The sequence below is a fragment of the Macaca thibetana genome, chromosome 7, assembly GCF_024542745.1.
Source record: "Macaca thibetana thibetana isolate TM-01 chromosome 7, ASM2454274v1, whole genome shotgun sequence".
Lineage (NCBI taxonomy): Eukaryota > Metazoa > Chordata > Mammalia > Primates > Cercopithecidae > Macaca > Macaca thibetana.
Genome location: NC_065584.1, coordinates 60,757,889 through 60,785,284, shown reverse-complemented (window position 1 = coordinate 60,785,284; position 27,396 = coordinate 60,757,889). Strand labels below are relative to the sequence as shown.

The following is a 27,396-nucleotide window of genomic DNA, read 5'->3' as shown; positions in this document are numbered from 1 at the left end:
TCTCATCAACTTCTGAAGCATTGTGTATTCTTACTGTTTGAGATGGTAGGAAAGATTTTAGTATTTTATAAATGCTTAGTAGGAGGATTGAAACTTTTTCTTACAGTAGTTTCTTTGTGCAGGATTACTTAGGATAATAGGACATTTGATTGTTTACTGAAAAAGGACACATGTATATTCAAATATTCTGAAAATAGTCTTTTTTTATTTAATTCTTATTTTTTTGCAAAAGCCTCACTCAAATCAATTTAAAGATCAAGGGAGGGAGAGGCAATGAGTTGAGTCTCCTTTTAGATCTCAAACATTTTCATTGCTACTATCATGAATGAGAGTACAGAAAATCAATTAAAAAGGATTTTTTTTTTTTTTTTTTAAAATAAGAGATAGTGGAGATATCTTACCTACTGATAAGAGATAGTGGAGAAAAGGGGCTAGTTGCCACAAAATGGAAGTCAAGATGAAGAGAAATTTTGTAAAAAGTAAAAGAAATGCCCCAGATATCGTGTACTTGAATCTCTTTGGTCTGATAAAGTGTTTAGGTTACTGTGAAACTCTGAAAAAATTTTAATATGCCTAATTCATTCAAATAAGTTATGAAACTCATTTGTTTATTATGTTTAATTTAAAGGGCTTGGTTCAGATCAATTCCATCATTACCTAAATATTCAAACTGGTCCCCTTTTGAACTGACTGAAAATAGACATTAAATTCCAGGTTCATATATATTTCATATTTAACTTTCAAAGGTTTAACTGCTTTTTGCATGTATTACAAATATAGGAGAGTGCATCAGGGAGTTCCTATTAAAATTTCTTCTGCAGACATTAAGGTATGTGGAACACTGAAGATTTATCCCATGGTAACCAATAAATTGTATAACTAATTTCATTTTAGTGATAAGTGAATATTTCTCAACAAACACACATACTGCTTGTCATACCTTACCTGGAAAGAGGCTTTATTGAACATAAGCTGTAAAATTATATTTTAAGTTGAATTACTGAATTTGCACAAACATTTCTACAGAATTGTTTTAAAAAATCAAGCTTTGTCGTTTTCCACTACATTTTGTTGTGCTTTTTATATTAATACTCGCAAATGTTATAATTTAATACTTATATTCCAATTACTTGCATAAGCAGGTTTTTTTAAATCCTGGGGTGTTGAGAGAACATATAATAATAATATTCTTCTTAGACAAAAGTCTTTTTAAATGAAGTTAAAAGCTGAGATAATTTAAGGAAAAGGATCTTCAAATTTTCATAACCAACAGGTTTAAGTGAAATTTACAATGCATTGGAAAACTGGCTGGTTAAAGATATGATTTGTCCTCAGGTAGCTCAAAATCATTTTTACAGGTTTTTGTTTTTTTGTAAAAGTGTTTTTTAATCTTGGTAAAATAATAAAATAATATTTCACAATTTGCACAGAGTCTGACTAAAGGGCAGAGGCATATTACCCTCAGAGTTTAGAATAAAGCCAGATTTTTCAGGCCCAGTTCCACTGTAGAGTTAGTATGCACTGCAATCCCAAACATTTTCTTGTTCCCTCTAAAGCTAGGGCCAATTTCATTTCAAATGGAGGTTAGAGTAAAAAAAATCACTTTTGTGTTCTACCACTTTCTGCACTAAGTATTCTTAATAACCTTTTGCTCTGGTTGACCCATTTAATAACCTGGAAGAAAAACAGTGTTGCTCCATGTCTGGTCTCAATGGAAGTAATTTTCTAATGGACAATAAGCCGAAAGGCCATGGCTGTCTAGGAGGTTAAACAACAAATATCTTGTCTGCATGGGCTTACGCAGCAGCTTCGGTCCTTTCTTCTTCAGAAGCGGCTTTGTTGTCTTGCCTGTAATTTGCACATTTAGGCTCTGTAGTTTGTTTATAAAATAGTTTTACACAAACCACTCTTAGCAGTGCAAGCTTCTGAGTTGAAAATTATTCAGGCTTGTTTCATTGAAGGCACTTGGTTTCCATGGCAATTTATAAAAGATGGTGGTTTGGTTTCTTCATTGGAACAGATGACGTAGTTTGGGTGTTCAAGTGGCCGCAAGCAAACTCCGATAAGCCTGTGTAATATGTAAGCCCAGGTTTACCATCCTGGATAGTAGTGCATGCAAAAAGAGACAGCATACAGTTATCTAGCTTAGCCATGGGAGAAAAATAATAATAATAAATGTGGGATGGGGATAAGGTGGGGAGAAACATGAATGCTTTAAATAATTCTGAGTTCGGGTTATTTTCAAGGAAGGGTAACAGCCAAAGGTAAAAGGGCCTACATTTATTTAATTCTCTATGAAAACCTTCTCGAAAGGAAAATAAATGCCAGCTCTTCACGTACCCTGTTTACAGTGAGGTTTTTGTTGGCAGGCCATTAGGTTTCCATGGTAACAAGCAAACTATTCATTTGAAACAAAACCAGCCATGACTTTGTGCTTTGACAAGGATTTCTATAGCTCTTTTTTTTTTTCTTTTTTTCGTTTTTTTTTTTTTTTTCCAGAGTTCAACCAGATGACGCTGTAATCTTTTTTAGCCACAAAAGCACCTGAAGGTCTCTTCTCTACTCAGGTCAAGAATATCTTTTATGTTTAGTTTGGAATAAGTTATACTTCCATGATGTCTTTTTATCTCCAGTGCTTAAAAAAATTTGTTTTTATTATTTTGTTTTTGAGTCAGTAGTCAGTGGAGGAATCTTTGGTAGTTTGTTTGTTCAATGTCCATTTACAAAGACTCTTTCTTCATGCCAGTGCCTGGTGAATCTTTTATAGCCTCTGCCAGGATAAGGTCACCTTCGAGGACTTAAGATAGAGATGAGGACGATAATGGGAAAAAGCCATATATGAACCAAAATCCCAACAGCACCATCAACGGAATCTAAAGATAAGGAAAATAAATGCAAACAAAAAAAAAGAAGAATAAGCATTTCACGTAGCTACTAACACAACCTGGGTGAATAATAAAACAAGTATATGGAAGATATTTATTTTTATTTTGTTTTGTTTATCAGCTTCATTGCTAAGGGAAGTGAAAAGGAAAATGAATATATGGTAAGGCACTTGATAAAAAGATTTACAGATTTTATATTGATATAATATGCTATGAAAACTTGTTCGTGAGATATTCACAGAGGTTTGTGGTTGAGCTCAATCTTAGAGAGTTCTGCTAGCCCTAGGAAAGCAGGAACATGGAGAAAATTATCAGAAATCACAAAGTAAGATTTTTGTTTTTCAAGCTTCCAGAAGTGGATAAGTTTGAAGACTGAAAGAATATCTTAATGAAAACTAGAAAGGGATGATTATGTGTACCGAAATTAACTATTGCAACTAGTAGATTATCCATGTTTAGATCAGTCCATTATCTATAAATTATACAAATCGTTTTCTCTTTAACTTTTAGAGGCATGATGAAGTCCATTCTAACTAAAAAATCCCTTCCACCAATCAGCCTGGAAAGTTCTACTTAATTGGGATTTCTGTTAAAACCTGGTGTCCAGGTGATACCTCTTAGAGTGCATGCCTCACTGAGGAGGGATAACACAGGTATAATTCATTAACCTAGCTAAAGTTACAAAATGACTTGTATCTAGGGTAGAGTTGAGTTTGACAATGGAGACATACAATCTTATATCTGGATGCTGTGGACCATAGTTCCATTTATCGCCTGGAAATAATTGGCAGCCTGAGGAATCAGGAAGAGGCTTTCAGCCTTCAGGTTGGTCTGTACTTAGAATATAATATTCATTTAATAATCATCAATCAATCAAATCCTAGTCATCAAAATGAACTTAATAAATGGTAATTAAATGACACAAATGTAACAGTAAACTTTCTGATGCCAAATAGATTATTTTTGTTCAATTAAGATTATTTATTTCCCCTAATTTATAGAGTTTAAATAAAAATATCCCCAATACATATAGGGGGTATTTTCATATTTAAAACTGCCGCACATTTCTTGGACTTGCTAGTTTAAGAGGAAAAAAACTAATTATAAAAATGTTCTATTGTAATAGAACTTGTACAGTAATGAAGTCCCTATGGACTTTCACAGGCTACTTTTATCAGTTATGCTTTCTTTCTGCACTAGGGAGTAAATAATTTCCTTTGCTTTCCTCCTTTGAAAAGTTTAATTCAATTTATTGAATTTATTTATAAGATTTGTGCTTACATTATGAAAATGTAAAATTTCTGTATATAGTTGTAACTGCCTTTAATAAAATGTTACTGCCACTCAGTCATACTATGAAATTCAAAAGAAATACTATTATCCTTTGAGGAGAATACATGTTTTCCTGTGCATTAGAAAAACTGTTCTTTTGAGTATAGATACTGGTTTTCTAAAGCAGAACTAGACAGACACAAAGATAAATTTTTACTAAATATGTTATTTGAAATACTAAGTTTATGACAAGATACTATGAGCAAAATGGCTCGTTGTTATATAAAAATCTTAGTTTTTGTCTTTTGACAATACTTAAGAATTGAGTCAATTCAGTTCATATGAGTAATCAGTGGACAATTGTACACATTTAACTTTGAACATCTAGACTGATATAGTTTCTCACCAAATATAGAAAATTAACAGACTCTGATTTGCTCTAGACTTAAACAAGATAGATTTTCATGCTTTTGTATGTGCTAAATAATTGATGAGCAATTTGCATAAATTTAGTTTGATTACTTTCTCTATATATGACCACAAAATAAAAGATTCCAAATGAGTCTAAGATAATCCTTCAATTGCAGTCATTTTTAACAGGAATGATTTTATAGATTTCATAGCTTCAAATGTGAAATACAGAGATGAGGATTTTAAGAAGCAGCTAAACACATACTTCTAAATCTTTGTGCATTATTTATCATGTTTTATTTATATCTCTTCTATTATAAAATGGACCTGTGATGAAAAAAATAAAATTAAAGATATCATTAAACCGTCATATTCAGAAGAGGGTATAAAGTGAAAATCAAATTACTAAACAAGCTTTTGGTGCAGATAGGAGATTAGACCATAATAGGGCTACTTCATTACTTAATATATGTGTTTAGGCTCTTTACAATGCTGAATCTGTTAAAATGGCTGGCAAAAGGCCAGGAGCGGTGGCTCACGCCTGTAATCCCAGCAGTTTGGGAGGCCGAGGCAGGTGGATCACCTGAGGTTGGGAGTTCAAGACCAGCCTGGCCAACATGGTGAAATCCCGTCTCTACTAAAAATACAAAAAATTAGCAGGGCGTGGTGCCGCGTGCCTGTAATCCCAGCTACTCAGGAGGCTGAGGGAAGAAAAATAACTTGAACCCGAGAGGCGGAGATTGCAGAGTGAGCAGAGATTGCACAGTTGCACTCCAGCCTGGGCAGTGAGAGCAAAACTCTGTCTCAAAAAAAAAAAAAAAATTGGCTAAGTCAGGACATATATTCACTATATTCACAAACTGGAGACATAAAAACATCTATGCTGACATGGTAAGGCTTGTGTCCTCACACAAATCTCATCTTGAAATATAATCCCCATAATCCCCACGTTTCAAGGGAGAGACCAGGTGGAGGTAATTGAATGATGGGGGCGGTTCCCCCATACTGTTCTCATGAAAGTGAGTTTTCACTAGATCTGATGACTTTATTATTATTATTATTTATTTATTTATGTATTTTGAGACGGAATCTTGCTCTGTCGCTCAGGCTACAGTGCAGTTACGTGATCTCAGCTGACTGCAAGCTCCGCCTCCCGGGTTCACGCCATTCTCATGCCTCAGACTCCCGAGTAGCTGGGACAATAGGGGCCGGCACCACGCCTGGCTAATTTTTTTCTTTGTATTTTTTAATAGAGACGGGGTTTCACCTTGTTAGCCAGGATGGTCTCCATCTCCTGACCTCGTGATCCGCCCACCTCGGCCTCCCAAAGTGCTGGGATTACAGGGGTGAGCCGCCGCGCCCGGCCAATCTGATGATTTTATAAGGGGCACTTCCCCCTTCTCTCAGCAATTCTCCTTACCGCCTTGTGAAGAAGGTACTTTGCTTCCCCTTCACCTTCTGCCATGATTGTGAGTTTCCTTAGGCGTTGACCAGCCTTGCTGAACTGTGAGTCAATTAAATCTCTTTCCTTTATAAATTACCCAGTCTTGGGCAGTTCTTTATAGCAGTATGAAGATTGACTAATACAATTTACATTATAAATATGTGCTACGTATACAGGTTCATCAAATATTTTAAGAAAAGTTTTATAATCGTCTAAAACAAGTAATGTGAAATAAAGTTTTAAAATCTTAAAAATAAAAGTGTACTTGCCTTACACAAATCTAAATCAAAATCTCACTTCTATTTTATCTTAGGCCAAATATGTCTGCAATTGAATTTAATACTTTAAAAATAACTGAAGAAACTTTAGGGTATTAGATATAAGAATTTTTAAATAAACCAACTAAAAATAACTTTTTAAAATTAATTAAATTAAATGTTAATCTAATAGTAATATTACTTTAACGTTACAACAAACCAATCTCAAGCAAAGATACTTACTCTTAGTTGCTAGGTCTTGTTTTGCACATTCTCCTTCTGCAATTGATACATCATCAATAGCAATGTCACCTTCTATTCCAGGACCTCGGATACCTTCAAAAATGAGCTACAAATATGAATGAAACAAACCTAAATATGGAGCTTTGATTTGCAGATCAATTTCTTTTGAGAAATCAAGGAGACAAAAGTAAACTTGTCAGTAATCCTGGCACCTTTTAGATTTGATGACTTTCAGAATTAAAACATGCAGAAAACATAAACTTTCATCCCAAAACCGGTAATTCAGTCTTCCTTGCATTATATTAGTTTTTCTCATCAAAAGCTCTGTGTCAATTTTAAAGCAAAACTAAATTTAATCAAATAATACAATAAAAAAACAATGACTACACATCCTCTTTTAATTTTTAAGGATAAGAAAACAATGTTTTATTTGAAAAGTCTTTCTCTGACATAGATATTTTCTGGTTTTATCTGAACATAACTCGTAATGTTAGTTTTCTAGAAATACTTTAAAGAATGAATCAATTCTGGATTCTTTACAACAGTAATATGTATATTGAAGCCCAGACCAAAGTTTTTCTATCTCTGACATTGATTTCTCACAAACAGATTGAATATGTTCGTCATATTCCCATGTTGACTTTATAATTTACCTCCATGGTTTCACTGCTGATATTCCATTTTTTAAACTTGAAGATATTTATCAGTCTATTTATGTTGAATATCTCATGGTATACCTTTGAATTTATGGTGGCTATAACAATGGTGGTCACTGAGGCTCAGTGCATGAATATTGAAAGAATAAATGAGTACAATCAGAATCCTTTATTATTAAATACTCAATACAATGACAATAGAAGCACAATTAGCAAATTTATATATATATTTTATTTTTACAGAAACAAGACTCTTAGAATTTTCTTTATGACTCCCAAATTATTCCTTGCTTTCAGGAAAACTTTTTAATCTTTTTGATGCTGTAAGGCAATTCTTGCATTTAGTGGTGGGTGTATAGTTCTAGAAAAATATTTACATGTTAAAAGAAAATATCTACTTTGGTCATTCCAAAGAATAGTTTTATAAAAAGCTGTTTCTAACATCAATCTGGTAATGTACATTATTAATAACATTTCTAGACTTATGTCATCACAACAGATTTGACAATGTTTATTTTTATCAATGCCAAAGTTTTTGTTTTTGTTTTTATTTGAAAACATCTCCTCAAAGGCAAATCAGAGTCATTTCTGAACTTTTCAAAGCTGCTGTCCTGGGAGAGCCGTAGCTTAATTACGATGATTTTGAGAGAACTTAGGCTATTTTTGAAAATTGATCCAATGGTCTTTGATATGCTCTCATAATTTTATCAAAGGGAATTTCCAGGTAGTAAGCAGAGGGAATCAGTTACCAACTTTTGTATTGAGACCCCGTCCTTCACTTAAATGTAGTTCATAAACAAAGAATAATTTTCATGATTTGATAGCAGAGAAAAATGTGAGTTCTTACTGATATATAAATATGATAAATATGGAGTTTCCTGCTTATCTATGTTAAGATAAGCATGTTCTTAAAGATTCTCCAAAGCCATCTCTTTGAAAAACATTTAAAATGGTCTGTTTCACTGAAGCCAAAACAAAATGGCAGCTGCTAGCTTGGTTCTCCTGTTTTATGTATTACGCTTGTTCCTTCGAATGATAAAAGGTTTTATAGCTACCATGGCTCATCAGAAAACTTCAGCACAAGTGTATTACATAAAACACTATAACCAAGTTAGCGGTTTAGCAAATTCTCAGTCCTCAGATAGAAGTATTATTGTGGCTGCTTGGAATTGATGACTTCCATTTGAGATAGGATGGTGTCTGGAAAGGTAACTGGGAAGTGGCTTTAAAAAGTCTCAGAAGACTTTTAAAGAATTTAGAAAAAAAATGAAAAGTATAAACATTTGAGAGAATTGAATATGGAGAAAGGGAAGTCATTTTAAGGTGCAGGATATTCCACATTATGGATATAATTTATTTAACCAGTACCCTATAGTCATTGTTAGACATTAAAACTATTATCTCCTATTATGAACAAGGCTGAGGTGACTACATTTCAAGCACATTGTTGTTTAAGGTCTATAAAGTGTCCCTATGAGCAAACTACCTGTGAGAAAATATTTCCATTTTTCCAAAAGGTAGATTTTTAAGTCTTGGGGTATATTTTCTCTCTTTGATATGTGTCCTTACATGATAGAGAGTCAATGTTAGAGTAAATCAACAGTTACTATTAAATACTGTTTGTAGAGTGCAATACAGGTTTTACAATGTAGCCATAGCAAAGATAAGGGGTTTGCATTCCCATGTGCTTTATGTGGGCAAGTGAAATGTGGTGAAGAGTCTAATAAAGGTGGGTTAAAATGCTCTGCACCTGCTCGCACTTGAAATTTACACAGATGAAGCTGAAGTCAAAATCCACTTATTAGGAAGGATATTTGAAAAACATCCCTGTGTTCTGTATCACTGAAGCCAAAACAAAATGGCAGTACATGGATTTCCCATCTTAGCTATGTAAAGGTAAAAAGTTTGAAGAAAATACCTACGCTTTTTCTTATTCAAAGTACACAATTGCTTTTACTTAGTAAGTTCTTGTTAATTCCAGGTAGGAGTCATATAAAATGGTGAGATTTCTTTAAAAATCAGAACTAAAACATACATGTCATCAAAGTCATTTCTGAGTTTTTCAAAGCTGCTGTCCTGGGAAAGTCATAGTTTAATTACAATGATTGTGCCATTACTCAAAGCATTTCAACACTTCTTCTGCTACTGCCTTTAAAGGATTAAACAATTCTCCTTTTTCTGTTACTTTTCTTTTTCATCCTGCCTTCCTGCCTCCCTGTGCAGCTTGATCAAAATCAAAAGGTTGGACCTAGGCTTGTGCTAAAAAAAAAAAGTCCAAGAGCAGTGAAATTGTGAAAGACAGACCCTTTTGTAGTCAGATTGAGAGAATGTGTCGGAAACCATCTGTAGTAAACATCAGGAAGCAGATTGACTAATGTAATTTAATATGTGTGCCACCTACCTACTGGCAATATGTTGACTGTAAGTTTGTGTTCTGCTGAAGAGCAAAAGTAGAAATCAACAAAAATCAAAGCGTCATGTGTCCACAGGGCTTCCTATACCTACAACATTACCTTATGTGAATATTTCATCCCTTGGTGATACCGAATGAATGAAGTGGTACAGTAAAAAAAAAAGTAGGCTGATTTGCAAATATATTATTTACAGTTACATTTACAGTTATTGACACTATATTTTGTCATTGATAAAGCAAGGTAATTTCTTTAAGTATAGCAGGAATTTTAGACATTGTGTGTAAATAAATCTAATTAGTGGTTATTTATTAGAATGATAAAAATAATTTCTAGGAATAAAACTCTTAGTACAGTCATAATTTATATTTTTAATATTTATTTGTAATCTTGTGATGATGAATCTATTTTAATAGGCCAGAGAAATACTTGCAGTCTTCCACAGGGTCCTTTTTGAACAGAAAGAAAAAGGTCCTGTGTAGCATGTTTGTTTCCTTTTGATTTCCACAGTTTTGCTATTAGGAAAATATAGATTAGTTTTTAACTGGTTGAATTTCACAAAGAAATATTTATTGCATTGTTTTATTTATGCTCTGAGCTCTTGACCACGATTATATTTCTGAATTATTGTAATTAAATTTTACAGATTCGAACAGATTCATAAATGACTCCTAGACTAAGATCTAGAAAGAGCATGTTTGACTTGACATTGTTTTTGTGTGAGTTAGATTAGACAAATATAAAGTGTAGATATTAAATTTAAATGATGTGCCTTAGACAAACTTTTAAGCATTTTTAAAAATAAATCTTTGCTTGGCATTTTCTAGAATATAAAGATGAGAAATTATAAGTCCATTAAAATATGATGTGTTTAGCCATAGAAGATGTGATCTTTACACAACAACAAAAAACATTAATTATATTTATTTTGAGAATTAAGACTCTAGTTTAAAAAGTTAAATTGTCATATTTTTATGACTTTCCATCATTATTTTGACTACTATTACATTACAGAGATAAAATCATTTTTGTTTCCTCTTCAGTATTTCTGAAATGCATTTTAATGGTGACTTTTGCAAATATTTACAACATAGCTTCTTCCTGACAAAAGGCAAATCACTTCTAATCATTACTGCTAAGGCAAATGCAAAACCCTAAGACTGCAGTTTGAAAACCAACAGTACATATCACTTTGAAAAACTTCAGGATATAAATATATTTTAAAATAACCATTAGCATTAATAATATTATCTTTATTTTATTACTGGTTTAGCAAATAATTGAACTATCCTCAACCATTACAAAACAAATTTGAAGAGAGACAACATAATAGACCTAGTGGGTAGCCTTGGCTTTTTCCCTGGGGAAACCATCTCAAATCAGAACGGTGAGTTTAACTTCACAGTGCTCTGCCAGTTCAACTTGTGAGACAAATGTCAATTAGCTGTCAGAATTTCTAATGTTAAATAATAACATGAAAGTCGACTGTTGGGAAAGACAAAGAAATTCATCAAGTTGTGAGCTGCAATTGGTAAATGTTTTTAATGGTTAAGTCAGGAGTCACCATTGTGTCCATATAATTGCCCTGGAATATGGCTTAGAATGCCAGATATGCTACATGAGCATGTAATGTCTGCTAATGAGGACAATATTTTCTAGCTTATTATTATTCTTAGTTGGAACATAGGGCAGAATGATGTAAGGAGAGCAGTATAGTCTCTTTTCCAGTCCCTGTTACAGTGTTAAGCATTTCTACCTTTATTTTCTCAAAAATTATGTCAAAACCTATTTCTAAGTCTTAAAATGAGTAAGTAAGAGAAGGAGATTTCCAGAATCCCTTTCACTTAAACTAAGAAAATGTAAGGAGCATTTTGTGTCTTATAATCTATTTATATACTTTACCCCTGGAAAATATTTGGAATATACTACGAAAGAAGTAAAACATTAAAAGGGGATGGTTAAATATTTTCCTTGGTATGGGATGCAAAATTAATTGACATTATAAGAATATATCCATTTTGTTTCTTTGGAATTGTTGCCCTAATTTTTCCAAATGTAGCAAAATATATTTTCATCCCAAGCACTGATCATGCTAAGTTAATTCTAGTAAATGAACCCAACATAAATTTCAATAGAATAAAACTTCTACTTGTCTTAAAAGTACTAAACAATAATTGTATTTTCAACTAAGCAAACTAATTGGACCCACTCAAACAAAGGACTGTCCAAGTAATTTTGTAAAGGATTTATGGATCAAATTAATTTAAAGTCATGCAACTCAAAACAAATAAAACAGCATAAATGTTAGTGAAAGAGACTCAAAGTCACTTATATTCCATTTAAAATTTCAAGAGGTAAAAGTTTTGCCTTCCACTTGAAGTAAATACATCCTCAAATGCCAGAAAGTTACATTTGAGTAATATTAAAGCTTCTCACAACTTAATTTATATGGTAATATATTGGTATCATTGTTGTTATCAGGAGTTCCTAGAAGATGTTACACACCAAAAAAAGTATTTTTGAGAAGCTTGACAAGTTATAAAAGATTTTTGGGTAAAAAAAATACTTTGTATAAAAAATTTAAAACATATCTTCTCTAAAATGAAATAAGACAAAAACAACAAAAGCGGCACGGGATTATTTAGTTGTGTTTCATGTTTCCTTAAACAATCAAGATTAATGAAATAGAGTCCTTAGCCAATAGACCTAGAAATATGTTGGGAAATGAAAGAGCATAGATCAAAATAAAAAGATGATTTTATCTATCTATATTTTCCATTGGTAATTTAAATAGCTTAAACATGCATCAATTCAAACTATTTACAAATACAAATTTTTCCATTTGTTTCCAAGAAAAATAGAGTAACAGGAACAAGAGCTATCTTTCTACTTTAAACAACCAAATAACTGGGCCAAGTATATGAAACCACAGTGTTAAGGATACTAGATATCAGATAATGAAGACGTGTGTTCCCTGGGAAATGGGAGTCAAATAAGGTGAATTCTTTTGACCAATATGACCAATACAAAGTTTATAGGCCATGGTGCAAGTAGGGGAAAAGAAGGTGAAACCTGGTAGAAAATCTGAGTTGAGGAGATAGGAGTTCAAAAAAACAAAGGAAGCTGGAATGTTCAGGGCAGAATACCAGAGAAAAACAGTGGCAGAGAAAAAGAGAGAGAGAAACAGAGCACTGCAGAGAGTCCCCCTTGAGTATTCAGCAGAGTACTGATCAGGACATGAAATGAGGAATCTACCCAATACTTGGGAAAGAACCAGAGGGATCAATTTGAGTTAACAGTGCCCAGCCTTCACAGGACTGGGAATGGTGACTGCTCCCATCCACCACATGGAAAAATTTCGTAATACATGGGACATTTGGTGGAGGATTCAGAATAGTCTTGCCTCCATCATGAGAAATAATTAGCCCTATATCAAACATTACTCTAGTCTCACCTGACAAATCTTAACAGCAACACCTAAAATAATGAAACTGTTTTGAAGTGACTTAACTATCTTCCCTGAAAAAGCTCAAGAATATTTATAAGAATACAAAAATATGCAGCACCTATCAAGGTAACAGTCACAATGTCTGGTACCCAGTCAAATTACCAGACTTGTAAAAAAATAACGAAAACAATGATCCATTATGAGAAGAAAAATCAATCAACTGAAACCAACCAAGAACTTATATAGATGTTGGCAATAGCAGATAATTTAAAATGGTTATGATAACTGGATTTCATACATTTAAAATATTAACCAAAGACATACAAATATTTGCTAAAAAGATTCAAATTGAACTTACAGAGATGAAAAATCCAATGACTTAGATGAAAAATACACCAAATAAAACTAAAAGTAAATTAGACATTGTGGAAGAAACTATTGTTGAATGTGAAGACAGAATAAAAACTATCACAAATTAAACTTAAATAGAAAAAAATGAAAATGCCTTAATGATTTGTGTGACACTTTCAAGTGATTTTATCTATGTGTGATTGAAATCTTCAAAGGAGAGGAGGACTAGCAGAAGTATCTGAAGAAACATTAGTGAGAAAAACCTCAAATTTTATGAAAACTATAAATCCACAGATCCAAGAAATTTAATGAACACGAAGCACATATAGAAGGAAGAAAAATATATCAAAGCACATCACAATACAATTTATAAAAATGAATGATAAGGAAAATCTTAAAAGCAACCAGAGAAAAAAGTCACATTACATACAGAAGAATAAATTTAAGGCTATCCACAGATTTATTCCTGGAAACAATGCAAACAAGAAGAATATGGTACAATATCTGAAAAGTTCTTAAAAACAACAACAACAACAACAATAACAACAACAAAAAACAAGGATGCTTAATCAGAGGAAACTTTCAAAAAATGTGTGGTATATTATGATCTTGGTATTTTGTTTATTGTGAACTTTGCTGGAATTTCGTGTTGGAGAGGCAGTCATGTGGGAAGTGAAAGTATATCTAGAATAATATCAACTTTTTAGAAAAAATTTTGCTTTTTAATGACAATATCAGTATATACATTTTAATATTAAAGTTACTTCTGTCAGTAATACTTTGGAATCCTATCTTCACAGTTTAATTTAGTTTGATGATATGTTGTCATTCATTCGACTGTATTGTTCTTCATAGAAACAAAATGATGCTTTTATTTTTCAGAATCATATGGGAATAAATCTTTTATATATCTGTAGATAATTGGCTAGTCTTACTCTCTGATTCTTTATCATTGTGAATGACTATGTATTTTTATCATCCTGGTTTGATTTAGAAGTGCAATCTCCAAAGCAATTAGAATTTATAGATTAGATTACAAGAAAAGGTCATTCCACCAATTAAAAATTGGCACGATTTTCTATACCCTTACAACATATGCCATGAAATGCATCCAAAAAAAACACTAGTAGAGGAAACATTCAATGCTATAAATACAGTGTCATGAAATAGATTTGAATTCTTTTGAAATAAGGCATAGAGCTGCAGAAGATATATGTCATAGACTTTGAAGATATTTTACCATATTTTTAAAATATAAAAATATTTGGATATGTAGATATATATTTATATATGTATATATGTTTATACACATTAAAATTATTAAAAACTGTATTAACTCCATTGAAATAGCTTAATCATCTGTTGTCTCTAAGTATAATGGCCAGTGTTGCAGTCTTTACAATTTCTGTATTTTTACTGGTAACTCTCTTAGCTAACTCTCTAAGTTTTACTTCTTTTCTATATAGAAACAAAGAAAAATAAAGTCATCTTAATTTTAATAATCAGTGATCAATTACTGATATGGCATTAAATCAAAAGGAACTTTTTGCTATGAGTACATAAAACTTCATCAAGAAAAATTCAAACAGATTGATAATTGATTACCAAGTTCCATTATTATAGAAACTTATATATATATATATATTTTTTTTTTTTTTTTCAGGGAGTAAAATATAAGCATGTGGTTTTATAGAAATGGATTACATTTTTTCCAGGCAAATCATTTAAATTTTGATAAACTATTATTCAAACCAATTACTTGATGAGTATTAATGAATAAAGGAAAAGCGCATTTATCTTTATAAAGCAGCTTTTAGAACTAAAGCAAAACTTAATCATAATTTTTGTGATGCTTATATCATGGGATTTCTGAATATTCATATTTTAATATTTCCTCAAGATCTACCTTTAATGTTATGCTCATTTACAGCAACTAATTAGCCAAAATTACTATTCTTACCTGAAATGAAGTAATTGGATATATATTAACATGAGCCTCATTCCATCTTTGTCCTTTATTCCCACTTGAAGACCACAGTGGATTCTCTATTGTTGTTTGCCCTTTCAAACGTAGATAAACATTTAAGACGCCTAAAAATGACAATAAAATTTTATTTTGCATAGTCATTTTCAACTCAAATTTGTTTTTCCTTGACCAAATACTCGTAAACTTTTTAAACTGAAATTTTACAGAACACTCTAGTGTCTTGTCCTCTCTTCTCCTCTCATTTCCTATTTTGCTCTTATGACATTTGACATTTGATCCAAAAGTAACCATGTCCTAATTCCCTAGAACATGTGAATGTTGCCGGATACTGCAAAAGGGATTTAAGGATTTTGCAATGGGGAGATTATTCTAGATTATTAGGGTGAGTCCTAAATGCAATTACATATAGCTTTATAAAACAGAGGCCGAGGGAGATTTGATACAGGAAGGAAGGCCATGAGAGAGAAAGAGATGTTACATGGCTGGTTTCGAAGATGGAGGAAGGGGCCACAAGGACTACTGGCAGCTTCTTGAAGCTAGTAAAGACAGAGGAAAGGGCTTCTCTCCTGGAGCTTCAGAAGAAGCCAGCTCTGATGACATCTTGATTTTAGGCCCAGAATGCTTTCTGTAGATTTCTATGCTCAAGAATAAGATAATAAATTTGTGTTGTTTTAGGTCATGAAGTTGGTGACCATTTGTTATTTGTTACAGTAGCAAGAGGAAATGAATATAGCATGTAATCATGTACTGACTAACTTGCTCAGAGTTGGACTCTAATTCTGTCGTCTTATATTATCATTTAGAATCTTATTTTTTCAGTTTGATTTTTACCCGTCCCATTTTTCTTCTAAAATAGTTATTGGAATATAAAATGAAGATAGCTTTTATTTCATCATTTGATATATCTTTCAACAGTTTAATGTGCTGTACACAGTAATGATATTAATGATGATAATGATATTAATACAATAAATATATTTCGAACACTTACTCCAGATGAGGAATTAATCCTCTCAACAATCCTATGAAGTATTTATTATTATTATCCCCACATTATAGATGAGAAAACTTAGAGGGGTTAAACAATTTGCTCTATGTCATACAGTAAGAACATAGCACAAGCAGGATTTGAACTCAGGGAGTTTCAGAGTCTTACATCTTAATCACTAGGCAATATTTTAATAGATAATTTTAAAAATCAACTTTATTGAGGTAAAATTTACATGCAATAAAATTCATTCATTACTATGTGTATACGCCAATAATCTTAGACAATGTTCAAGATACAGAACATTTCCACTTCCTCAAACAATTCTCTCACTTTCCTCTGTAGTTTATCTTGCCAGCCACCCTACCTTTGCTAGATAACTAGTGATCAGGCTTCTATCTCTAATTAATGATTTCTTTTATAGAGTGTCATATTAATGGAATTAAGCAGTATATAATTTTTGTGTGTTTGGTGACTTTCCCTCAGTGTAATACTGATGATATTTATGTCATTGTTTTATTAGTCATTTTAAATTCAATGCTTAGTTTACTTATGTTTAATGTACTTTATTGATGTGTTTATACTTAAATACACCATCTTGTTGGTTTGCATTTCTTTCTTCTGTTTTTCCTTCTCCCTATCCCCTTCCATTCCTTTTTTCCAGGAACAGATTTTTTTCAGGATTTATAAAAAAATAAAAGATTTCAATTTATGTAGTCTACTGACTTCTTAACTATATCTCCTTTTACTATGCATTAGTGATTATTTTAGAGTTAACAAGATATAACTTTTCAGAGTCTAATTAGAGTCAATATTTTACTTCTTCATACTACAAATCGTAATTCAAACTCCCTTCACATGTTCCCCTATTACCTTATCCTATTCACTTCAGATTCTATATCTCCACAAATGTAACAACCTTACACAACATATAATTCATTTATCTGCCTCATTTCTTTACTCAAATATATTTTACTTTTGTTTACATTGTAAACCTCACCTTACGGTACTATTTTTAAGAGCCAGATATGAATATATTTTCTATAAATTATAAGAAGAAAGGAAATATGGCATTTCAGTTTCCACTTATTCCCATTTCTGGTGGTTTACATTTCTACCTGTAGATCTGAGTTGCAATCTGGCACCCACGGCCCAAAAGGCATCCCTTAGCAGTTTTTTGCAGTGATGAGCTTCTAGGGACAACATTTCTCTGATTCCTTTAGGTAAAAATATTCTCATTTCTCTCATATTGCTCGTGAGGTATAGATGGCAGGGTTTTTTTTTTTTTTTCCAGCATATTAAAGGTGTTCCATTATCTTCTGCATGCTATTTCTAATGTAAAATAAACCATCATTCATTTTTGTCTGTCTTGTACATAGTATGCTTTTCTTTCTCTCTCAGGCCACTTTGGAGAATTTCCCTTTGTCTTTGGTTTGCAGTAGTTGATTGTGATGAATGTAAATATGGTTTTCTTTAGATTCATCTTGCTCAGGGTTATGCTGAGTTTCTTCTAAGTCTTTTCCATTAATTCTTTTACAAATTTGTTTTATTTAATCTTACTCTTTTTTTAAGAGATGGGGTCTTGCTCTGTCACCCAGCCTGGTGTGCAGTGGTGCCATCGCACCTCACTGCAGCCTCAAACTCCTGGGCTCAAGGGATCTTCCCACCTCAGCTTCCAAAGTAGCTCATACTGCAGGGGCACCCCAACATGCCTAGCTTTTTTTTTTTTTTTTAATGAATGGAGTCTCTCCATCTTACTCAGGTAGATCTCCAACTGAGTTCAACCAATCCTTCTGCCTTGGCTTCCCAAAGTGTTTGGGATTACAGATGTGAGTTACCATGCCCGGCCCCATTATTTCTAACAATATTTTCTGCCACGTGTCTCTTTCCTCTCTTTTGCACAATTGACTTATATATAAGTCAATTATATATATAATATATATATTTAAGTACTTATATATGTAATGTAACTTGATATTTTTGTATAGGTCATTATGGCTCTGTTTATTTTTCTTCAATATTTTCCCCTATTTTCTCAGATTAGAAAATTTTCCTTGTCTTCAAGTTCATTGACTTTTTTTTCTGTCACCTCCAGTCTTCTGTTAAGCCCATCCAGTAAATTTTTTTGTTTATTGTACTTTGTAGTATAATTCTTATTTAGTCCTTTTGTATAGTTTCTTTCTCTGCTGAACTTCTTTATCCATTCACTCATTTTATTTCCTTTGATTCTTTCAGCACATTCTCTTATTTCATTGAACACATTTATAATATCTTTTTTTTTTTTTTTTTTTTTTTTTTTGAGACGGATTCTCTCTCTGTCGCCCAGGCTGGAGTGCAGTGGCGCGATCTCGATCTTGGCTCACTGCAAGCTCTGCCTCCCAGGTTCACGCCATTCTCCTGCCTCAGCTTCCCAAGTAGCTGGGACTACAGGTGCCAGCTACCACACCCGGCTAATTTTTTGTATTTTTAGTAGAGATGGGGTTTCACCGTGTTAGCCAGAATGGTCTCCATCTCCTGACCTCGTGATCCACCTGCCTCGGCCTCCCAAAGTGCTGGGATTACAGGCGTGAGCCCCCGCGCCCGGCCTATAATACCTTCTGTAAAGCCTCTATCTGCTAAGTCCAAAGTTTTACTTTCTTAACTTTGGTTTCTACGAACTGATGTTAACTTTTTATGGCTATGAATCATATTTTCTATTTATTTGTACATCTAGTGACTTTCAGTGAGTTATGGGCATTGTAGATAGACCATTATAGAGACTCTTCAGCTGTAATGTTTCTCAGAAGGCTATTGGCTCTTCTTATAGCAGTTCAGTTATAAATTGACCATGCTGAACTTGTATAGGCTTGGTTTTCCACTACTAATGCAGATCTGTGAAAACCCAAAATTGTTGCCCTAAATTCTCTAACTTTATGGGACTCAATCTCCAAATCTGTCTTACCTATGAATCTTATTGGGGCTTGCATTTAGGCTTTTTTAGAGAATGTCTAGAGAAGGCCTTTCTCCCAGGTATGATTCTAGCCTTTCTGGTTTCATCGTGCTGCCAGGGATTTTATGAGATCTCTACACTCTCATCAAGTTTCATGGCTGAGACTTCAATATTGCATGCTGCTCTCCTCTCAGGTCTCTTTGCACTCCCCATCTTTGTTGTGCTGCCAGTCTCACAAAGGTTGCTATAAGTCTTGGTTTTTCTAGTCTTCTACATGTACAGTCTAGCCTTCAGCAAATACTCCTGAGGGAACCCCGTACAGACTTCTGGATTCAACCCTGCACATCTCTTTTCTTTCTGTTGTCGTGACCCACAGATTCCAATGACATCAATTGTACAGTACGCTAATCTTTGTTCCCTGACTGAGTGGGATCTTCACATTCTGCTTGAATTTCTGGGATCTGTGGCAAGTTCAGGAAATTGTCCTTAGGCAGAAAGCTTGACTGTCATGGAGATCACTCCATTAGTTTCTCTTTTCTCATCCATTGCAGTCTTACCCTGTTTTTTGGTCTATTCTCTAAAAAATGGTTTCTAACATATTTTGCCCATTTTTATGCTTGTTTAGGGCAATAGGACTTATCTGATATCATTTACTACTCCTTGGCTTTAAGACGATCTCATTTTGATAACAGATAATTATATAAATTATTAGTAATATGTTAATATATACACTTCACAATAGACATATAAAATTTCCACATAATGTAGTATATAGACTTATTTATATGAATATTGTACATAAATTCTAATGAACAGAAAAGACAATATAACATTATCATTAAATGAAATCACTCAGAGGGTAGCCTTCTTAACATTTTGTTGTATGTTGCTTTAGCTTTTAAAGCAATGTATCGTTATATGTATCGTTATATGATATAGTTTATTCTTCCAATTTTTAGAGAAATTTTCTTTAATTCTTTACACGTAAGACTATATGTATGCATATAATAGAAGTATATAAATATGGGTATCCACTTTTAAAGCAAAAACTGCATTCTTTATATCACAGCTGGATGACTGTCTTCATATCTAAATCTCTAATTCCCTCAACTTCCTCATTAGGCAAATGATAACTAAATGATGATAACTAGCATAAGCTTTAGTGAGAATTAAAGTATGTAAACCATATATTATTTCTTATATAATCAGCACTACATTTCTTATTACATGAAGATATTCAACTAAGGTTTCTCTATTACTCTATTGACGTGTTAGGTTATATTAATGCACTTTATAATATTGAACTAAATATTATATTGCAGGAATAAAATGTACTTTATAATAGACCATTGACTTTTTATTATAAGGTTGAGTCAATTTGCTAGTATTTTATTTTGGAATAATCCGTGTATATTTATCCATATGGTTCTCCAGTTTTCTTTTTTGATTTTATCTTTCAGTGTCGCATTTTCACTTTTTGCTTCAAAATTACCTTCTATCATTTTTCCCCTTTAGGGTAAGAAAGAATCTCAGACTTGTCTTCCACAGAACTGACGTTAATTTCCATAGCATATTTTTGTTTCTGTTGTTTTGTTTGTAATGTCATCTTTATTCTGCTATTATACTATTTAAAGTGTATTACTCTTTTGTGACCTCAGAATTCTCCTTTATATCAAGACTTTATCCAATTCCATCTTTTTCTTGGTCCACTGTTCTCTTATATTCTTTCATAAAGTTCATATTCTTATATGCTTTATTAAACATATAAAGCATATGCTGTACACATTTTACTTTCACTGGAAGTAATTCAGTAAGTCTTTTTCACCAGTATGTGTTTCTTCTACTACATGCCATGTGAGCCAGTTTTTATTCTATGAAATTTTCATTAGAACCTCATGTTTTTCTCTATTTTCTTCATCTTTATTCATTCTTGAATAATAAGAAGTAATCCTTTGGCATTTTTCACCAGACAATTTTTGAGGCTTCTCTTATACCCTTTCATATAGAGTTTTATTTCTCTTGGGTTGCATGACCTTTTATTTTGATTTAATTGACAGGAAATATATCCATCCAATCAAGAAATGGACTTTTTAAAAAATATTAAAAGAATATTTTAAGACCTATTATAGTTCGCTAACAAAATAGTGCATACTACATGTCTTTCAGAATTCATGCGTTTTAATACATACATGATTTAGTAAAACACATTAATATGTATGACTTATCTTTCTTATATCAATAATGATAGGGCATTGTGTCAGTAATGAATATTGTTTCTCACTAAGGGAATTCTGTTTGCCTGTGATTATGTTTATTTCTTAACATTTTCTTTTTACATATGTAATATACATTCAAACTTGAGTTATTTCTGTTTGTTGAATACATAATATGTAAAAAAATGTTTTGCCTAGGTTTAAAGAAGTCAAGTCTGAATTATTCGAGCTCTTGTTAGGTTTGAGAATAGACTAAATAAGGTATATTCATTTGTGGCTAGATTGTATTTAAAAAGGCAAATTTTACTTGTTTGATAAGAAAAAGACAAAAGAACTACAACATTGAAATAAATCTTTCAAATATAATTTCAATGTCTTGCATATATAGTAATAATTATATTATTATCCCAGTCAGTGAATGCAAACTACTTATTACTGGTATATTTTAGAAGTGATGAGAAAAGCAGTGTTAATCAACAAATGATTTTGGAACTTTTCTCTCAGTAAGTTTCCAGTTCTTAAGTTTATAAAAGAGAAATTCATGCCAAAAGATATTTAAACTTATGTCAAGTCATCTTGGTCAACAAAATTAGAACTTCTGAAATAGAATAAAGCTATTCGGGAGAAGTTAGGTTCAGCAAAGCTGATTCAGCACATTATAGATTTATAGTAAAAAAAAAAAAAAAAAAAAAAACAGTCTGAAGTGAATATGATGGATTGTGTTAATACTCCTTAAAAGTAAGTTTAAATCCCCAGAGACACTGTGTTCATGCTTTAGTAGACATCAGATACCAAAACGTATAAATTTAATCATCCCCAAGGATTTTCAATTTTATAGGAGTTTTCAAATCCTGCAGTTCTAGAATACGAGTTTGAAGAAGCTAAGCGAAACTCAACTTTTTCTTTTCCTTTGTTTCTTCATTCTCATCTTTTGATCACCACTCTCCAAAAATCAGGTGCTAGAGCTTAGAGGACTTTAGTCAGCTCTTATGTTTAAAGACTGCAGGCAAGGCTGGGCACGGTGGCTAACACTTGTAATTCCAGCATGTTGGGAGGCCGAGGCAGGTGGATCTCCTGGGGTCAGGAGTTCGAGACCATCCTGGCCAACATGGTGAAACCCCGTCTCTACTAAAAATACAAAAAATTAGATGGGCGTAGTGGCGAGTGCCTGTAATCCCAGCTACTTGGGAGGTTGAGGCAGGAGGATTACTTGAACCTGGGGGGCAGAGGTTGCAGTGAGCTGAGATCATGCCACTGCACTCCAGCCTGGGCAACAAGAGTGAAACTCCTATCTCAAAAAAAAAAAAAAGACTTCAGGCAAAAATGCTAAATGATGTAAGTGCTGTCTTATCTCATGAATAATGGCCAAAACTTTGAGGTTATTCATGGCATTATGTAATAGTCCGATTATTATTTTAATATTATTTACTATATCTTATAATATAAACTATAATTTGCAAAAATAATATTTATCACTAATGTTACCTAGTTCTCTTAAGTTCTTAACATAATTTTACTTTTAATTATTTTTCTATAAATATGTATTGTATATATTTTTGATACATAATTTAAGTATATTCTAAAATGTGCATACATATTCCCAATAGAGTCTTGAAATTGCCAAGTTCACATGAATTAATTTATAATGTGGTTTATTCTGAGGTGTGGAGATCACTTGCATATGAATCACATTGTTGTTATAATCAGTAACACACTTACTAATTTGAGTTTCACGTTTCATGAAAAATAAGGATGTGCCAAAATCATCCAGCTCTAGGCAAGATCTATGTATACTGATAGGTAATTGCTAGCATCATTTGTTTTATACATACATACAAAATGAGAAATTATAAAATCATTATTTTCTGCTTGAATAAAAACAGCTGCACACACCCATTGATATTATTTTTTCAACATATAATTGCAGTGTTATCCTAAATGAAAAATGTCAGTTTATTTTCTACAGTTATTACCATTCCTTCTGGTGCACAGGTGAATTTGTACATTAGAGTCCAAAATGTTTTTAAATTATAGCTTTCCTTTCTATTTCTCTGATGTAAGTCAGATCCCTTATGCTAACCTTTTCCGTCTTGGGTTCTATCACTTTCTCTACTCTCCCATAAGCACAGTATTCTCCCTTGTCATACACTGGCTCTGTCCATTTCTCATATTCTTTGACCTTTGTTCTCCTCCTCCTATATAATTACCTCTTTTGGAAGACGCCTTATATTTCTTCTCTTCCATAGACACTTTTATTTTAATGTACTCCTCAGTGTTCTCTCCCTTGTTCACCCATGCCATGGGCTTGTCCTACATTTTGATACATATTACTTTCAATTTTTATTTTATTCAGAAATTTATTACCTCAAAAAGATGATGAACTATTTTATGAATAAAAAAATTTCATCATATTTGTATTTTATTCTCTATAGAACCCTAAACACTATTAGGCACACAGCCTGTGCAATTCATCTTATTGTAGAGAAATGAATGAATTCAAAACCTAAGGGTAAAAAAAACCTTAATGTCAGTGAAATTAGTTTTAAAAGTTTGGTACACTGGATGAGAAACAGAAGCAGTTAATTCAATTGCTTACCATCAAGTCAATTGATGAAATAATATTGTCTGTTAATTATGCTGAAAATGAGACTCATATGGTTTGAAGTAACAGTCTTTCTCAGCTACTGAGTTCTCAGCCTTACTCAGTTCATACATTAATTTTGCCTAAACACACTAGATTTTATTATATACACTGTCTAAGGGACCATCATCAATGAAGAATTAAATAGAAAAAAGATTAGTTTAGAAGTAGTTAGTGGTTCAAACCTGGATTCCAAAAAGATAAATGTATTAGAGATTACATATAGTTTTACTAGCAGGTCTGTAACAAGTATCTGTAAAAAGAGTTTTATTGTAAACTTTTTTATTTTAAGTTTTTATTGTAAAAAGAGACTTATTGTAATAAGTCATGGCTAGATTCTATCCACCTCCTCAATTTTAAAATATATCTCACTTAGCAAAGCAGTTTACTGAATGAATGTCTTCCACCCATAGCATTATTTTCACATTGACAGCATTGGCATCATCAGTATTAAATATAAACAGGACTTCACTGACAGCATTGACTAATTCTTAACAGAAAGCGTGAATTAATATTAACTATTATCAAACAGCTCATGGTTTGGTAGTTATTCCCTAATATCTAAATGGAGAACACTAAGTAGCGTTATCTATCCCCTTGGCCACCTAAGAGTTGTCTCCTGCAAGGAACTTAATTCTGAAAATTTATCAGAATACAAGTACCTTAATATTTTATGTTTATTCCACTGAGATTCTCCCAGAGTCAGTGTAATCAAGGCTCTAAAATAATAGTTCCTTGTCTTAAGATTCTTTCTCATATGGCATTTAACTCCACGGAAAAAAAATCCCAGTATGTGAGCTGATTCCCTATTTGAGAATGTATTTGATATGTAAGCAAGAATCTTGACATTTTAAATTCTAATCAGAAGAAATACAGTCTTTGACCAAGACGAGAATAAAAATCAAACTCTTAAAATCTTGCAAAACATTATCTTTGCTTTCTCAATATCTTGTATAAAAATATTTAAGTTCCTAGTTTAAAATCCTTGAATGCCAGCATATCTGTTGAAAGCATTAATCCATTCTTGCCAAACTCTTGCTTAATCTAATAAATCTTATTAAGAGAAACTTAATGAGTAATTTCAGATTCTTTACATTCGAACTCTACATTAAGTTAGATCATCATAAGGTGACATACCTGGTCCTTAATATTTCAGCTCAAAACAAAAATTTTGTTTTATCCCTGTATTATGGTTTATCAATATATTAAATTTTTATTTGAACAAGTTTTATATGTTTATTCTTTATATGAATATCTTACTAAGTAAAGATATTACTGATTACATTACTCAAGTGTAGTTTTATAATATGCATTTCTGTTTGCATTAATTGTTAAGAATATGTGACACTTCTGCTTTTCTTTTTGCTTTAGTTGCCAGAGCATGTAGATGAAAATTCAAGTTAAGTCATTTAAGTCACTAATAAACAACTTCTTCTCTCTCTCTCTCTTTTTTTTTTACAATCTATAATGTCTTCATGAAACTACCTTCTGTTTCCAAACTAAACTGCATACTTTCAGTTCCCTTGTTTTGTTATTCTAGTATATTCAGAAGCAAAAGAATCTAGTTTGGATCATTCTTTAAATCTATTGTGTAAATGTTGTTTCAGAGAATCACATATAAATAAATCATGGTTATTGCTCTCAAGAAGTTTACAATTTTACAGGGGTCAGTGTGACAAACATTATGATAGGTATGCATATCAGGAGTTTTGGGAATAAAAGGAGCAGAGAAGATAGGAAAGAATTTCAGCAGATGTCCCTGAATTGCCTTTTCTGTTTGTTTGTTTGTTTTGTTTTGTTTTTGAGAGGAAGTCTCGCTCTGTCCCCCAGGCTGTAGTGCATTTGCGCATCTCAGCTCACTGCAAGCTCCGACTCTCGGGTTCACACCATTCTCCTGCCTCAGCCTTCCGAGTAGCTGGACTACAGGCGCCCGCCACCACGCCCAGCTAATTTTTTTGTATTTTTAGTAGAGACGGGGTTTCACCGTGTAAGCCAGGACGGTCTCCATCTCCTGACCTCGTGATCCGCCCGTCTCAGCCTCCCATAGTGCCTGAATTGCCTTTTTAAGGAAGGTTATGCATGACTTAGAAGATTAAATAGGAGAAAAAGTACTTATACAATTAGACAATTAAACAAATATTTGTTTATTAATTTTTTGGGGGGTACTTGAATATTTACATGCAGGGCAGGGTGTTATCAGAAGAGACATTATTTCTACTCCCATCAAGCCTACAGTTCATCAGGACAAGGGAGACAGCCTGTGAAGAGGCTCCAGGCACAAGAGAGCTTGTCCAGGAAAACTTCAAGTATGACTGGAATAGACTATGAAGTTAGCCCAAGGAGAAGCCAGAGGGGCATATATCCTTAGGGTCCTGTTACTGCTTTTAGAGAAAGATCTTTACCCTGGAAGCTATGGACTAAAAAGACAGCAAGAAAATCAGTTAACAAGCGAAATGTAGTACTATGCACAGATGGAGACTCAAACTGGCCATTATATTCCAAAATGCATTTCAGAAACCTAAAGACTGATGTCCTCATCTCCAACCTCTCCAACTGTGTCTATATTGTCAGTTACTTTGTGTTCCCATTTACCACTCTCCTAAAGCTATCTCCTCTTGGAACATGTACATCTGTATCTGTTTTGTAGAGAAAATAGAGACTGTTAGGAAGGCAACTTTCATGTTAGCTTGCTGTTATTGCAGCTAGAAATCTATCAGAAGCTATGTTACTATTAATACTTAATTCTTTTTTTCCCACTTTAGTGGAAATGGCATCAGTTTCTCTCTTCAAGTCTCATTTCCCAACCAGAGCTCTAAATTCTCATCTAAGCTTACCCTTTTTATTGCCTCTTTTTCCTCTTAAAATAAGCCCCTCTACAATCCCACATCTCTCTACTTATCAGTTCTTTTACACTCTCCTGCTTCTTCATTACTGAACTCCTTTGCTTTCGTCCTAATTCTACTATGCTTTACTCCATAGTAGAATTAGCTTTGTAGAGACACAACTTTATTGAACCATTCGTATCAAGTATAGTGAATGTATTTATAAGTGCCTTAATTTCCTGGTATGATATGACCCTTACATTGCACATTCTTTTTTTAAAGAAATGAATGATATATTTAACTTATTTTTATAAGCTTTTGTCATATCTAGTGATATCATATGAGATCCCCCCCTTTTTTTTTGCAAGAACATTAGAAATTCAGTAGATTCATTGAGAATTGAAATGTCCATTAGTAGTCACAGGAATGCTGAAAAAA

At 32.7% G+C, this 27,396-nt stretch overlaps 1 protein-coding gene across 2 annotated transcripts in view; it reads right to left on the bottom strand.

The window, feature by feature from the left end:
• Nucleotides 1-27,396, bottom strand: part of MDGA2 (MAM domain containing glycosylphosphatidylinositol anchor 2) — an 830,171-nt gene that overhangs the window by 2,461 nt on the left and 800,314 nt on the right. Inside the window, exons 15-17 of one of the 2 annotated variants that reach the window (XR_007727541.1) lie at nt 15,339-15,469; nt 6,513-6,618; nt 1,801-2,873 (exon numbers count right to left, since the gene is read on the bottom strand). Coding sequence is in view for 1 of the 2 variants with exons in the window: in XM_050798601.1 (XP_050654558.1) it covers nt 2,785-2,873; nt 6,513-6,618; nt 15,339-15,469 (326 nt within the window). In the remaining variant the exon portion in view is untranslated. Of the gene's footprint in view, nt 1-937; nt 2,874-6,512; nt 6,619-15,338; nt 15,470-27,396 lie in introns of those variants that run through there. The other variant, XM_050798601.1, reaches the window with a different exon arrangement.